This window comes from Orussus abietinus, unplaced genomic scaffold (genome assembly GCF_000612105.2).
Source record: "Orussus abietinus isolate OABI.00-Male unplaced genomic scaffold, Oabi_2.0 scaffold14, whole genome shotgun sequence".
In the NCBI taxonomy this organism is placed as follows: domain Eukaryota; kingdom Metazoa; phylum Arthropoda; class Insecta; order Hymenoptera; family Orussidae; genus Orussus; species Orussus abietinus.
The window spans coordinates 538,868-555,596 of NW_019395994.1; the positions used below are offsets into that span (position 1 = coordinate 538,868).

At 41.2% G+C, this 16,729-nt stretch overlaps 1 protein-coding gene across 1 annotated transcript in view; it reads left to right on the forward strand.

The window, feature by feature from the left end:
* Nucleotides 1-230: 230 nt before the first annotated feature.
* LOC105698227 (alkaline phosphatase) overlaps nucleotides 231-16,729 on the forward strand; it is a 56,645-nt gene continuing 40,146 nt past the window's right edge. Inside the window, exon 1 of the mRNA XM_012422282.1 lies at nucleotides 231-321. Within this exon, the coding sequence (XP_012277705.1) occupies nucleotides 231-321 (91 nt within the window). The remainder of the gene's footprint in view (nucleotides 322-16,729) is intronic.

Here is a 16,729-nt window from a genome sequence, read left to right on the forward strand (position 1 = left end):
TAGGAACCGAGGAACGTGTAAATCGTGCCGCCGTCTCTGCTCGGTCCCGGAAGCCGGCAGATCCCGGTCGTGGCTGAAGTGTAAGGACTGCGCTAAGTGGTTTGTGTCCGCGACGTAATCCTTGGGTGATTCGGTGGCGTGCAGTGTGTCGAGCCCAGGGCTATTTTCCGGCGGGGGATGAAGAGCCTTCGAGAGACGTAGGGTCGACTGGGCTGGACGGTGCCGTGGAGATGAGGAGCTACTCGGGAGCCAGTGCTCTCGCCGCCCTGACCGTCCTTCTCCTGCTGATTTATGCGTGCTCCGTGCGGGCCGGCGACCAAGGTAAAAGACTACGAGATTAACGTCCGGACCCCGCCGATACTTTAGACCCCCGATTTTCGGCTTTGGCTTCCCGCCATTTTTCCCCCAGTTGGACTCCCGTGAAAGGGCGGCCTCAACTTCTGGATGGAGGAGGGAAGAACTCCGCAGTAAATTTCGGGAAACCGCGAATCCGAGTCAACGCTCAAGCCGTGTCGATACACCGGTAATTGATGTCTATCCCGTGTGCGAGAGTATGTATTTTTAAATGTATTTTTAAATTCACTGCGGCTTTAGAAATGTCGAAGACGAATTGCCGGAAAGGGACTTATTGCCTGCTTGGGCCAGTCGAGCCATTAAACGGTTTAGTAATTTCCTCCCTCCGACTTCCGTGCGTAAATTTAAGTTTTCTACGACACGTTTACAGGATGTACATTTTCGAAGGAAAATATTTCAGGGTACAGCCTAGGGTATAATGATATACAAAAATATCCACACGTCGATACGTCAATTTTTGTTCCAATTGGTACATTTTCTGTAGTTAAATATTTTGCGAAAATGCTACGAACTGTTTACGTGTCTTCCCACTGCAGGGCCAATTTAACATTCGGCGCCAGCGCGAGATCTAAATCCTACTTTTCCGAGTATCCCGGGCGATAAAAGCTCGGTGTTCGGTACCTGCGATCGTAAAAATTGCAAAGTAACAGACAGCGCAGTACAGATTTGCATCTGAAATCCGAATTCCCTTCGGATGTGCCTCTTTAAAGTTCCGCCGACGCGGATCTCGGACCCGGTTGCTAAAGTTTCGCGAATCTCACAAATTTAACGCGAAATTCCTCCCCTTATAAGAATTTCTCCACAATTACTCGAGATATGAAATGTGCCCGGGAAAAAAAAACATTTTCTGATGAACCACTTTAAGTGAGTTAGAAACGTTGACTTTAGCTCTTAATTGAATGTGGAGTACCTGAGTGTTACAAGAGATATTTTGAGGTTGTTGTATGAAGTAAAGAGCTCGGATATGGGAGCTTTAATATGAAGTTTGTTTAAATTAAAGCTTATGTTTAGGCGGTATTATAGATGTCTTTAATATGTGCATGCGATGCTTATATCAGCTCCATTGCGGTGCTTTTAGCTACTTTGAAGGCTGTAAAGTTTTCACATGATGTACCACACGGTTATCGTCAAATTACTTTTGCTTAAGCCCACTCGGGAATATATATTTTTTTTTATTTTAATTATCCCGAGTGCACTCGAGGATCGAGTCTGAAGCTTTCAAAGCCGGCAGAGGAAATACCTCCATTTTTCTGCAATTGACGCTCAAGCTGCTCTGTAGTATTGGTGCCATCATATAGAGGACGATTTTCGGATCAGTAAACGTTACCTCGGTGTTTTTTTTTTTCCTCTTTGTAGTTTAAAATTTCAGGGTGAATTCGATCATAACGCAACGTTTCGAAAGGATTATCATTTTCCAGTACGTAACGTGATATATTTTTAATCGGATCTCGAGAGCGCTCGAGTAGGTGAAAATCAAAGGCAGTAAGTAACGAGAGAGGAACTCGGAGTTCCGACGGAAGCAAAAATTCTAAAGCCTGGGAGGAAAAAAAAGGGGAGCCAGTACGGATCGTAAATCCACGAGCCCGGCCGCGGATCAAGCGGTAAATCCTTCCCTGGGCTCGGGGCGAAGTGCCGAAAGGAAAAAAGAAGTTGAGGTGAAGTATCGGCCATATTGGAAGGAAGATGTCCTACCCGTATCGTTGCGGCCGCTCTCGTTAATTACGAGGAAACTTTACGGCACTGTGGGCCGACGTTCGAGCACGGCCAATTTTACGATTACGATCGGCAGTCATTTGCTTCTCACTTTATTTCACGGAGCAAGTGCTTCGGAAGCGATCACTTTTATTAGCGGGATCGTACTTCTTCCCCTATCTCCTTACCTTAATTCTTGTCTATTGTTTCTCTACATGGCAAGCGCGATAATCCTTTTTTCAAAGTTCACCTCTGTAGCGGTATTTTCATTTTCAATGTTCTGAATTGTAAAACCTTTTTGCCGAATGTCACAGTCAATGTTGTATGTACAAGATTTTCCGCTTCCTCAAACCGAAGTCAAATATTAAAAACTATGTCGAAAGGAATAAAAAAATTAGAAACTGAATTTGTAAACAATATTTTATTTGGCGAACATCCGAGGTACACTCCTTGCATATGATCATTTTGGTGCTCGCCAAATAAAATATTGTTTTCAAATGTAGTTTGGATTTTTTTTTTAAACGTTTAGTTTAATGTAAGGGAAATTGGGAAATGTTTGGTAATGAAGTATCAACATGGCAATACCCATGAAAAATTTTCATTCGATTTAGACGATATTTTGAAGTACCACTGCACGATGGAGTGGAATAATCAAAGTATGCTTATATTAGCACCGATTTAGCAAAGGGTCGAACCAAATGTGCGATCCTGTATGAGGCAATTCTCGGAAATGCCCATCCATTGCATAAAATACAGATAAACCTCCATAAAAAGATCCCTTTACAGTCGTTACCGGATAAAACCGTGTCTTTATAGCAAAACGGTCAGGCAAATGGATCATCCTCGATAACCCCAGAAATATAAATAGAATTCAATAACGATTCGGTATTCTCGAATTGTTTAAGTCGAAAGGTATGAAGAGAACGTTATCAGCTATGAGATTAATAATAATGGAGAGTTGACCCCATAACCGCCCCTCCGATACTGCAGCACCCTTCGACCGTCACTTCCGATGACCATGTTCATACGTGAAGGTGTAATATCGCTTTCTTCTAAATTATGCATAAACTACTCTGCAATCACCCATTCCCGCATATGCCCCTTCGGGAAGACCAATAGCGATGTCATTAATTTTTAACGCGTTTCCTCGTTTCCCAGGCTCGATCTTTGCAATGCAAGTGCGCTTTTATTTCTGTTCTTTGTCTGTACCGACAAACACGCGTTTCTTATTCATAAACCAATTCGAAAACCAGCAGGAAGCGTGATATCGATTTTGGCTCCATTCCGTATTTGCTGCGCTAGGTGCCGTGTCGCCCGAAGCACGAAGTGTAAACATCTACTTTCCTTTTTATTTTATAGTTAACGAAATATCGACGGGGGTTGCGTATTAGCGCGTCCGCGTTCATATGTGGAGCTAGGGTAAGCATCGGTAAGAAGTGTCTATGAATTAACCATTACGCCGAAGGTGAACTTCATGAATGAAACATGACACAAAATCTGTCGTTCACTGGCAGGGGGTAAAAGTAAAATTGCCAAGGAATGAAATCCTAACTGAGGGTAGACAAACATACCACAAGTGCGGTAATAAGGCGACAATTATTGCCTGTATAATAAAATAATGTATGAAATTCACATTACAAATTTCTTTTTGATTATGGCGCCTCCCTCAAACGAGTGGGGCGCAATCCCATATATTTAAAAATTTCTCCTTCAATGGAACTTCTTTAAAATATCGGCTTCAAATTTTGGGGGCTCATTCGACATGATGTTGTTTGTGACAAATATTTTTATGTTATACACGTTACTACAGTCAGCAAAAAATAATTGACATATGGAACTAGGCTACTTTCAAAATAAACGGCTTATGTATTTAAATAGTCATCGATAAAGTGAAGGGGTTAAATGTCATTAGGTAAATCTGGTCGATATTGAAAATACCTACACATACATTACTCGAACACATCTGCTGTATCGTTATAATAAACAATACGAGGAGATGCTGTTCATATTGGTCCACTAAACACTCTCTGCTCGCTTAATATACATTATTCAGTGAAATGTCCAATCGCAAACCTATCGATTACAAGTTGATATTCAATTGATCTCTGGTCCCATTAAGCTACTTGTGTGTGTGTACACACTATAGCGGAATACGACTATATAGTCATTAATCGTTGTTAAATTCGCAATGCAGTTTAAAGTTGCTCGGTAACCAGCGACACCCTGTTTAACATGCAGCTTGAAAATTAATAAATAATACCCTCGAATACACTTTCTGCTATCTACAAGTATTAATTGAAATTTAATTATCGCAGTTTCCACATCTTTTTATGGTTGTGTAATTTATGTGGTGAGCCCAGTAGGGAACAATGTAATCATTAGAGAGAATCTCGGTACTATTTATGGTTATTAAAACGCTTTGAAAATGAGTTTCCCCACATGGTTTAAATTAATAATTCCGATGAACATGGTATTCGGTATTTCGAGGCTAATCATTATAATATATGACACCGTCGGGTCTACAAAATTCTATTCCGTGAAATATTCACCTAAAATGTGATATCTCATAACGCGATAGAATCGTGCAGGATTATTAAATCTGGTATTGCTGAAATTTCCGAAACTGTCAACCCATGGGTACGTCCTATTTATTTCCTCGTCGCAAGTAAACCTCGGACGGATGTAAATTTATTTAACATTAAACATTTGGGCCGTTTATTTTGAAAGCGGGATCGCGCTCATCCGTTTCTTTCGGCAGAGTGCAATCGACGCTGCCGTGATAACGAGGGGCGATCGCGAAAAAGCGATAGAGGGAAAGAGAGAGAGTGTTGTTTTAAATCGGAGCGCCATCGAGGCCGGTGTAAATATCGCGGCCCGATATATTCCTCGGAATTTCAATTAACCCGAATCCCCGTCTTGAGCAAACAAAAGGGCCTCCGGAAGCTGCGCCCTCGTTGACCCTCTCGTTCCCGCCGACGTGTCTTGCTCGATTTGACTCCGCGGGGGGTGGAAAAAAACTTCTCGACGAGCTCGTTAAGCCCGACGGAAAAGTGCTTGATTCGCCGCGAAACTTGGCGAATCGGCCGCGGGGCTGGAAGTGCTACTTCGCACCAGAGAGACCGGATAATTTGCTGGACCCCCTTTTTTCTTTTTTTCCCTCGAGTTTCGAGATAGGCGACGGGCTTTGAACTTTTGAGAATAATTCATGGGGGTGAGGCCGGAGGTGCGGAGAAGTTTGTTCGGCCGGGGAACGAATTGCGCCGGTACTGCAATTTCGTTTCCTTTTTGCCACCGGCTCTCCTGGTATTTCGTCCACGTATCCGGCAAAATGTCCGGCTAAACGAGATATCAATTACGATTTTTCGGCATGACGTTTCGCGTCCCCGACGAATCGATCCCTGCCGAGGGAATTTCCGAAACCTGCGTCGACGCCTCGCGGATCGAGGTTAATTACGTTCCTCTGGAAAATGTCGATTGACTATCCGCGAAAACTGCAGATTTATATCGCTACGGGGTTAACTCGGGTGAAAACGTGGGATGGCGTTTTACGGGGAGGTCAGTATTGATATATGTTGTCGTTCGTTAAGTACCTTCTCAGGGACTATTGATTACAATATCTTCATTGCCTCTAACAGTACTTCTGCATAGTTTATACTTCAGAAACTGTTGCGCATTATACTCGCTTCACAGATTTTATTTAATAATAATCATATGATCACGTACAAGATGAATCTTTTATGTGATTTAATTTGTAACATTTTGTCAAACATTCTAGTCTCACGTGATATAGTAATATATATCTCTAACAAAACAAAGTGACGAAGGAATGTTAATTTTTACATGAGTTTATTTACAGAAATATAGAGAATATATTTAAAGTTACGCTTTTATTGATGTATTTAAAAGTGGAGTAGATTGCAGAATTTAATTCAAAGTGATAATACACCGTTGGAATATAATATTAAAAATATGGAAATCCGGCGTTATTCGCGCAAAGAAGAAACACCAGTCGACAGGATCGATGTACTCCATAAAGCATGAAATGGAGTGTCCATTAGATGTTTATGTGCATCCATTAGACGAGCTATAGATCGGTAATTGCATCGCGGACGTGCTATGGTGTAATGTAGTCCATACATCGCCAATTGCACTTGTTGCTCGTATATTCTTGTAACGCCGTTGGAAGTATCGATTCCACCAGGTATATAAATCTATTCAATATAAACGAAATTTCTTGCGTGACGGAGAAACATTCACTCTCTAACTTAGCTCCCGTAAAAGTAGTAATTACCGTCAAATAAATATAATATTCCTATAAAACTAACGTGACCGCTTGGCACTAAACCCGATAAAATCGGTAATTAGATTTCGATAAATATAATATGCATATAAAACTAACGTGACCACCAGGCATTAAGTCCGACAAAAAATAGTAATTATCGCCCGAAAAAATATAATATTTATATGAAATTAGCATGGCTACTCAATATTAAGCCCTTCAATGCAGAAGAATTAAAATCATTCGGCAATGTTTATATTTCAATTCTTCACCTACCTCTTCCATTTTATGCATATCATTCAGATTTTCATATCTAATTAAAAAAATATCTCCAAAAAGTCGACTTGATCGAGTTCCCCGACGTGTTTCACTTCACCTTAAACAACCTCGCTCTATCGCCATTTAAATGGGAGTCGTTCATAAATTACGTCACGTACATACGAGGGTTGGGCGTGGTTTCCAAAATGTGATATCCGGTGTGGGAAGCATACATTCACTGTAGTAAAATATCGTTATTCGGAGGCGGGAGGGTGGGGGTTAAAATGGACCAAAAATTATGAGGCGTAATTTATGGATCACATGACCATGGTGGTTGACGCCTAACTTGGAAGATCGACCTAATTTATGGGGTCCGCTTGAAACTACTAACTGCTATCGATGATAACGTTTCCGTGTAATACTGTGATTCTATAGAATTCATCCCTGACAAGTATCTGTTAATATCATTGTCAGTGCGTACATAGTTGGTGTTTGTCACAAAAATTCCAAATCACAAATTGTTTCCATTGTCGGATAATAGAGACGAGTTGCATGCTCCGTCTGACAAGGTAGAAATGTTTAGGATCGGGAAAAGGTTCTTTCAAAAATATTCCTTAATGTATTTATGATTATTGCCTACTTACCAGACGGACCTTCCTCGTACAATGAAACTTATTTCTACATCTCTTCCAATACAAGTATTGACCGTAGACTGCAGTGCTTAACCTCCGGGAACGCTTATGACTCACGGGTTAACTTCGGACTAAAGAGGGATCCTAAGAGAACTCCTTAAATCAAAAGTTCTCTTTTTCCTTAAAGAAAGGAAGTACCCAGGCGCTCTGTGCCTCTGGGACATCGGAGGATAGAGAATCCAAGGAGACGGTCGAAAGAGAGAGACGCGCGATACGAACTGTCGCGCTAGATTGGAAGAGCTGGGGGACCGAGGAAGAAGACAGGACGTGAAAGCAACCGAGGCAAATAAACGGGGGTAGGAGAAAGAAAATAGCAACATTAGGATAGATCTTCGGAATGATGCTTGAATAACAAACAAGGATGCACGGTGACGGTGATGCACCGAGGAATTCCTCCTTATGGAAATAGCGGGGACGTGTATGGAAGACGAGAGCCGGGAGTAATGGAAAGAAAAATCGGGGGGAAAACTTTGTCAGTGATCCTAACAGGTGGAAACGGGAAAGGGGAGATCGATGGAGGGATAATAATGTAGATAAGGAAAGATTTGCGCGGAAGTCGTAGGGAGACCTGCCAAAAGATGTAGGGATAAAGTATACGATGAAAAAATTCCCTAAATGTTGGTTTACGTCATTGCGAACGCACCAACGAAGTATAATACAATTTATGAAAACCACCGATTTGTATAAACGATCGATAATTAATTCTACACCTTTCCACCACTGACTATATGGCAACATAAACGACTTAGGAAATAAATAGATTCTATAACTAATCTCTATGCATATTTCCTTGCAATTAAATGTTTATGCGTTACGTCGTTATCCCGATTATTATTTATGATCAGAGCAATATGGTGGAAGCTTTGCATCCCCGCTCGCACCCTAGTAAAATTCCGTGATCAGGGCGTAATTTTAGGGCCTTATTTTACGCTCGCGCTGGGAAAATTCGAACTTTCGGCAATTAGGGTACCCGGTACAAAATGGGAGCATAATTAAAGCCACGGTCGGACGTTTATCGGGGGCAAATAAAAGCGACACGAATGGCCAGAAGAAGCATCGAAGTTTTTACAACCGGCTGGCTCATTTCGCATTGCCGCAAATAGTGGAGGATTCTTTGATTCTTTATCGAATGGCAGAATTTCCCTATTTCCTTTTCATTCGTCGGGAGTCGTGCCAATTTATTGTCTTTCGCAAATGTTGTAATAGAGCGATTCGGGAGCGCTTGCGCGGCACTGAAATCGACGGCAATCGACGCATGCGCGATAAGGTAATAATTTTATAACATTTTTATAAATTTGTGGTGATCGGTACTTGATTTTAAACAGTTTTTCTGCAGACAAAGAAATTTGGCATATGTTCCGGACACGTTGGAGTGCGATTTTAGAGGCAGCCCTGCCCTAAACGCCGAAAAAAATCTTTGAATATCAAATTAATAATTTTTCTCCGCAATCTCACGACATTACAACGGGTTGATATAAAATTATAAATTTACTTAGAATTTGATAATAAATGTATTTTAACTCCCTATTAAGACATAAAATTTATAATTTTACCGCAACCTTATGTACTAAAAGTGTATGAACTTCATGAACTTTTTTAACAGTGCACGTACAAAGTGAATTTATCGCAGCCATACCTAGATTTATGAACGGCGCTTCAAGCAGATAAGAATGGAAAGGGGTTTCCAGAAAGAAGGATTTCAAAGCAATTCTCGAAATCCTGCAGGAGATATTCATATCTCTTAAATTTATTCGAATCCGCGGAAATTTCTCCGCCTTAGGTAAGCCGGTGGATTTGACGCGGCTCCTACAAAGAATTAAGGCGAGGTTGAAGCCGGTCGCGGAGCTTTATAATTCCTGCAAACGAGAGTTAATGTCGTCGTTATTTAAACAATGCCGGGTCCTTTGTAAGTCCAGGTGAATGGTCTCCGGTGCCTTAGATCGCATTTACTGAGAGAAGCTTTTGTCAGGGTCGCTTTCATCCGCACGTCCGAGTGCCATCCATTCCCGTAAACATCCTCCGCCTTTATTGTCGCGTCCCTGTATAATTCCATGGTTCGGCTCGTGGAACCGGGTTAACGTCAACGGCGACGATGCCCCGAAACTGCTGGGAAACCGCACTTTTCGAATTCGGCCCCCGATTTCCTTTTGCATCCTCGCACGCCACTCTTGGGAATCGCTGGCAAAGCTGCGAGAAAATTCAGCACGATTCGCGAAATCCACATTCGATCCGAGTCCTCCTACAGTCGTCCTTTCCCAGACAGACAACGTGATGCCAAATTTGCATGAAATTTCCATGAAATTTGCCTCCTACAAGATCATGAAATGAGTCATGAGGGTGTTGCTTATGAGTCTGTATGTAAACAAATTTTCCTCATCATATGATAATCGGGAATTTCTATCTCAGTTTGCAGATACTAATTTTGAATTTCATGTACGTGTAAAGGCTCGAAAGTAATACCAAATACCATGGAAATATTTTAACCAAATGTTGATAACGATTTATAATAACTTGTACGCAACACGATGTCTGATGATTCTTACGACGTCGGATTATATAATATGCAAGTAGGTGCCGTTTAGTTCAGTAAATATCCTCCACCCTTAATGTTGCGATCAAGCGTTATTTCGCAATTAAGCTCGCGCAATGCGGTTGAGAGAAACCGCAATTTCGAAAATTGCTATTCAACATCCTTGGGCTTTAACACACTATAATCGGATATTGAAGGGAACATTGCACAAAGTTCCGGCGTTATTCATCAAATTTACATTCAATTCGGAGTTCTATAGCTACGCTTTCGAAAAGCTTGCGGGCTCTTCGAGCTGTGCGCAAACATGGAGGTCACTAAATTAAAATCATGAAAATCCAGAGACACTGAGAAAAAAATATATTTCTATGCACCAGATTCTTCCAAACCGCAATTCCGTAATCATTCATTTTTTCTAGGACTTCCTCCAATTTTTTCATTTCCCCGTGAAATGAAGAATCTGAAAAAAAAACCAGGTATTATTTGAAAAAGAATCGCTTGAAGCTGGAATTAATTAAACGACTCGGAGTTTTGGAAATTAACACAAATTCAGCCATACTAAAATTCGACCTGCAGATGAAACCCCATGAACATTCGTAAACGTAGTGGGTGAACCAACAACTGCAGTTAACAGTAAATGCGTACCAAGTATACGTAAGGGAAAATAGTCTAATGCAATAAATATTTATTTATCCTTAACGTCTTCCGTTGACAAGGTTTCGATTTAAGAAGGCGGAGCTCTCGGTGCGACGGGAAAATTGCTGTTTAATTTGATGTCGACATCTGCTGGGGTCATTTGAAGTTACGGAAGAGTGCTATACCAACGTATAACGGTTGGCTATTACATCGACGATGGTGCTCCGGAAAAAGGAGGAAAGCCTGGAAAATGCAAGCTACCTTGGGACTCTTCCTGCTAGCTGGAAAGGACGAAGAGGGACGAAGAACGAGAAGGAAAACAAGTTTGCGAAGCGTCGGGACGACTCGATCTTCGACGTGTTTTCCTCTTAGCGTGCGTTTCCCTCTGCCATTTTATCTCGCATTAAAATGCGTCATTTCCGGGGAAATGAACTGCACAGAAGTTCCTTCTTCCGTTGATGTAAATCACGCGGGAGGACTTTTTAATTACGGACGTAAAAACTGAGAGAAGAAACCTGGGTTATATTTTATAAAGTGGAGAATTTCAAGAAAGGTGATTTTTAATAATAGGAGGTAATATTGAATCAGGTGAAGAACACTTCAAAGTACCCACTTTAAAAGGAAAAGCACGAAGATGTTTTATATCTGTGAGAGGAAATCTCGTCACTCATGTACTCATTCTGAACGGTTTTCGAAATTCCCAGTTTTTTTATCATGCGCGAGTATTTAAAATATGTTATTAAAATATGTTAGGAAGGGAAATGAATAACGTACTTAGGAACTACGGTAATGCAAATTCGAAATGTAATCGACAATTGGTATCTGGCTTTCCGTTGGTGTACTTTCGGCGGAGTTTTGTGGCCTCGTTGTAAACGGCAATGGCATTGTTCTTACGCGTCGTTTCCCAGATCACGACATTTCGTTTATGACTTTTGAAAAGCGTTCCGAAGTTTCCGAAACTTTCCGTTAATGTCCTGCAGGAACAAAACCACCCTGCGTCTCGTGTTCTCTAACTTTGGTATACTCTTTCCGGGACAAAGAGAAGACAGCGAGTTGCCAAAATAATAGCAATTGAAGCACTCGTCCTTTTGCGTCTTTTAAATATTTATCCCACGTTACGAATACAACATTTTCTAAAATATTTTCTGCGACCTTGTCCCATTTCTTTTTACTAACAAGGAAACATTCCCAAGTGTCCGCCGCCGATCTCATTGATTTTCATAGGGATAATATTCTAAAGTAAACGTTTTGCAAATATTTCAAATGTCTGGTAAATATTTACAAAATGTACGATATTCGTTAAATATATAGAAAATATAGGACAAATATTTTGTGCTACTAGGAACGCAACACTATGTTACATTTGACCTCGATCTCCCCTACTATACCAAGTTTCATGTCCATGGGTCTTATCAAGGGTCGACGTCTTTTGATATCGGCGTCCACTCGAAGTCGGAAAAGCATTTAATTTTCCTGGAATCGTCCGGCAAGATGTAACCTCTAAATCAAAGGAACTTTATCGTCTGGCTTTTATGCAGTCCGCTGTGCATTAATCCTTGGTGGACGTAGAGTACGCTTCGAAATTTCCGGAGGCCGACAAGCCACGTAGCAATGTGCTGGATAAAGGGAGGTCAGAGGAGATGAGAAATACCGAAAATCCGTTAGTTACCGTCACAGCCTCGAAATACGAAGCTTTAATTACGCCCCACCTGCCGAAAGAAAGGGAATTCATGTACAGAAACACGTAGAAAAAATAGGGATCAACAGTCGCGCCAGTCGAGTCGAGCGAAACCTGTCCGGGAAGAATTATTGTACTATTGTTGGAAAACCGGGAGAATGCTGGACGAATGTTTAATGAAGCCTCCAGCACCAATACCAACATGAGGTTGCACCTCTTGTTAGGGATATTTTGTGCGACGCGATGCCCGAAAAATCCCATCAGGGATGAAACGAGCGAATGAAATAAATTAATTGACGGACGGCTAGACATATAAATTGAGAGGGCTCGGTGGTACAAGGACACGGCAAAAAAAGAATGGTCAGGACAACCACAATTGTGATAATCGTAACCCTATTGCAAGGCAACATACGGGACAACCTTGGGAGGAGGTTGCATTTCGCAATATATCATATCAATTTTAAATACTCTGAATGGATTTCTGCAGAGACATTTAATGATATGTAGGAGTACTCAACATGTGACAATAGATCATGCTTACCCACCATAGTCTATCATTAGATAAGCATATGATATAAAACCATCATATAAGGAATCACTTGATATTTTATTATTACATGACATAGCACTGAGATTAAAAAAAAAAGAGTGGTAACGATATCAAAATCCATAAATGAATAGATTGAAATATGGTAATGAGAGACAGGATGAGAAGCAGACATGTAGTGGTCCATGCACTTGGGTTTGTAATATGATTTCAACGCTTTTTGAATCTAGAAACATAATGTGGCATATAAAGATGAGCTTGTACTCGGTGAGGCTCTTTTACCCGGAGGTGTTTTTTGGCGGAATTGGTTTTTACCGAATCACTCTTCCTTGACGGATTCCGTTCGGCCCGTTTTATGGGCGTCCTACAGCAAAACCGTTCCACGACGCCTGCAAGCTGCGAAACGAGCTTTTTGTTGTCGCGACCTCGGAAAATATATTTCCCTTCTCTCCGCGGCAAGCCAGTTCTTGTGCCCCGAGTTTTTCCTGCCTAAAGGACGTTGTTCAGAACGTAGCGCTCTTAAATTCGGAAAATGTTTAGAACCTGGCACATTAAGTAGCGTACCGTATGAGGAGTAATTTCAACAGCATCGTGCGTGGAAAATGAAACCCTAGTAGCATAGAATAATTTCTAACTATTTCTCTGTAATCTTTGCTAATGTTTCGGAGATGTTGTCACCGGGAAGCATCCACATTGTATTCCGTTTATTTGTTTCAATAATTGAGGCATACTGGCAGTAATTTTCATGGAACAGTAGACACGAATCTTTATTCTCACTCTTAGCACCTAGCACAAGCTTCGTCTAAAATGTTCATCTTTCCAATGTGCGGGCCATTTATCACCGACGACTGCGTTCTTCCCTTGAAATCACGTCAAAAAGCACGTCCTCGTCACCATGGATTTCCCTTCGAAGAGAAAAATTCAGAGCAGCCCGACGTTCCTTTTCCGCTGACCTATCCCACAAGTTTTGCGCAAAAAGCTCGAGCTCGGAACTCCCGACAGTCGGCTCGTCGACATTCTTTGCATTTCGTCCCACTCGGAATTTTATCTCGGTTAAGGTGAAGTGAAACACGTCGAGGAACTTGACCGACGTCGCAAAGAAGATTTTTCGAAATACTTATCTTATCGACGTTCGATATTAAAAATTATATTTAATATTAAAAAATTATTTATATTTAATATTAAAAAATTATTTATATTTAATATTAAAAAAAAAAAAGTGTGTTACTCGCGTCGGCTTATTTCAGAGGGGTTTCACTTCACCTTAAACGACCATTTTCGGTTTGCGCCTTCGGCTCTAACGAGTCGCGAAATTGAGGAAGTATGTCCGGATTCGCGGAGCCAAGTCTCGAGGACTGAGTTCGAAAAGAGCGACCCTCCTTCGAGAAAATCGATGCCGCCAACAGTCGAATTATACACCCACGCTTTGGAGGAGCTTTACGGTCGCGTGGGAAAACGCCGTAAGCTCGCGATTATGCGTTTTCGCTTCCCGACTTTGCACGCACCGAAAATTTCGTTTCGGCGAGCAAGTCGATGCTTTCCGAGCACGGCAACTTTTCAGGAACGCTAGACACGAAACCGCCGACGATTCATGAAATACCGAAAGTCAAACAACGAGGTTGCTGTTCCGGGTTTGCTCCTTCATTCCAAGCATTCCGGTGGAGCCGGATTTAAATTTGTTAAAATGAATTATGAAAGGCGCTGAGAATCGACGTCGATTTCAGGACGATTTCAGGACCTACTTAAAGGCCTCCATATTCGCGTGGTAAAATTTCAAACGAATCGGTACATCTAATTCAGAGAATACTTTCACCAACGATTTGACCTCTTGGATATATATAGGCTGACTCATATCACTTTAAGAGCTCTTTCTTTCTTTTAGGGGAATTTTTTAATCGCTTCGAGAGGCCATGAACGCGAGAACCTCGGGAACGTTTCAATGTGTGAAAAGTTCCCGAGGAACTGAATGTGTTTTTTTCGTGACATTTTTTTTACGGGGGGAGTTAATTTCTCATAAAAGGTAATAAAGTTAAACTCCACTTCTAACTTTCTGTACTTCCGCCCTGTACGGGTTATAGTTCGATTGAATTCAATTTGAGGTTACAGAAATTTCTAACTTTAATTTCAACATGGCACTATTGTGGAGGATAATTTCGATTGTAGCGATAAATTCTAAAATTGATGAAATTTTCGTTTACGGTCAAGATTCGGAACATAAAAATGTCTCATGCGTGTGGTAACAAATACACCATTCGTTGGATACTACACCCTACCGGTGTTTATGACGTTTTCTATTCCCCATTACTCTTGGGATTTGTATTGTCTCCGATATCTCGTACTATAATGGAACATCGACATTTGTTGCCTGCCTTCGGCTATAAGTCGTATTTTTTCGGACATGCTCTCACTTCTATCCCGAAATGTTGTACACCACTTCCACTTATTACCTTTGCTCTGGTTCCACTCAAAATAGCTTTTCATTCCCTTACGAGTATGTCAGAGAGAAATTCCTTTTGCAACCGCAATTTATTTTCCCGTCAAACGCGCGCACATTGCAGCTGATTAATATCCGATCTTCCATAAAGGTATTTTCATTACCTCCAGTTTCGATTAGAAACACTGCTGCATTCTTAATGTCGTCGCGACGTTTGGTTACAACCACACCTGCGGTTTCAGTATCCACAATTGTCAGGTTAAATGATGAAGAATGAGAGCAAATTCTATCGGTGGTTCTTCCGATTAGTCCTTTAGCTAAAACGAACGCCAAAGTGTACACTTTTCGTAAGAGTGTAGAAAGTGTAGGCAGAACGAACAAACCTAGGAAATCATGCATTTTAATGCCGGAAATCACTAACTAATCCATAACATTACCGTTTATCGTATGACATCAATTGCAATCACTTCCTTAGGAATGAAATCATTTTGATCGATTCCCAAGTGAATAAGATAGACACCCATTACCAAATTCTTAACAAACGTAACTCCTGACGAACAATTTGTTCCTGTGAAATGGCATCGGAAATTACTGCAACGTTCTCCATTTCGCCCTCGAAACGGTAATTGTACACGCCCGGTATCTACATACGAAACAGTTTATTCCTCGAGCGTTAACCGAGCGGAACTGTGACATAAGATCGATTTATCGTGACGTTAAATCCCGAAATTCAGCGGCGAGTAATTCAGGCAAGACCGTAAGCCGGTAAGCCGATGAATTGGAAATTGCGTCAAGATGCCGAAGGACTCCACCGCAAGGAGGATGGAGTGGATCGTTCCTAATTGTGAAGACGGGACCTGACCGAATAATTGGCTAGATTTGAGAGACGGCCAATTTCCTCGAAGCAATAACCGATTCATTTCCGCGGACGAAGTGAATAGAACGCGATCAGGAACTGCGTGAAATTCCTCGAATTCCTCTCCTCTCTCGACTAAATTGCACTCGGAGGAGTGGAATTGTTGGACCAAACGAATTGTTTACTCGATTGATTTTGATTTTCTCCTAAATTCCTCAAATAGCATGTATTCCCCGCCTGATAGAGGTATGTGTACCAGGTGTATATGCTTAAATCCGCTGATTTTTAATGAGAAAAACACATGAATTTTTCATGGAAAGCGAAAAAATAATTTTTGTAAATAATTTTGTTCAGGAGGAATCGTTCCTGTTGTTTTAAAAAATGTAAAGAATAAGAGATCGCGAAATAGAAGCCGATCTCCGTTGAAGTTCCCTTTTCTACGAACTGAGCTTTCAGAATCGGGATTACCCCATATGCTAAGCTCTCGATGTCAAGTGTACATTCAACTCGAGACATTGAATAGCTTCCTGAATCCATATGCTTATCACACGAGGACACATCGTACGGAATTTACTTAATATCAGAAGCAGTTACCTGTTTAATCTGCAAACAATGAGGCTGCATTGCTCGCCAACGTAAGATAGACACAGAAGTAACCGTGACAAACTATTCGCAAGCATGGTAATCCCTTCCGAAAATAAGAAATATAATAAATAATTAATAATAAGAATAAATAATTTCCGACTGATGATAGTACAGTTTTGTCGATAGCTGAA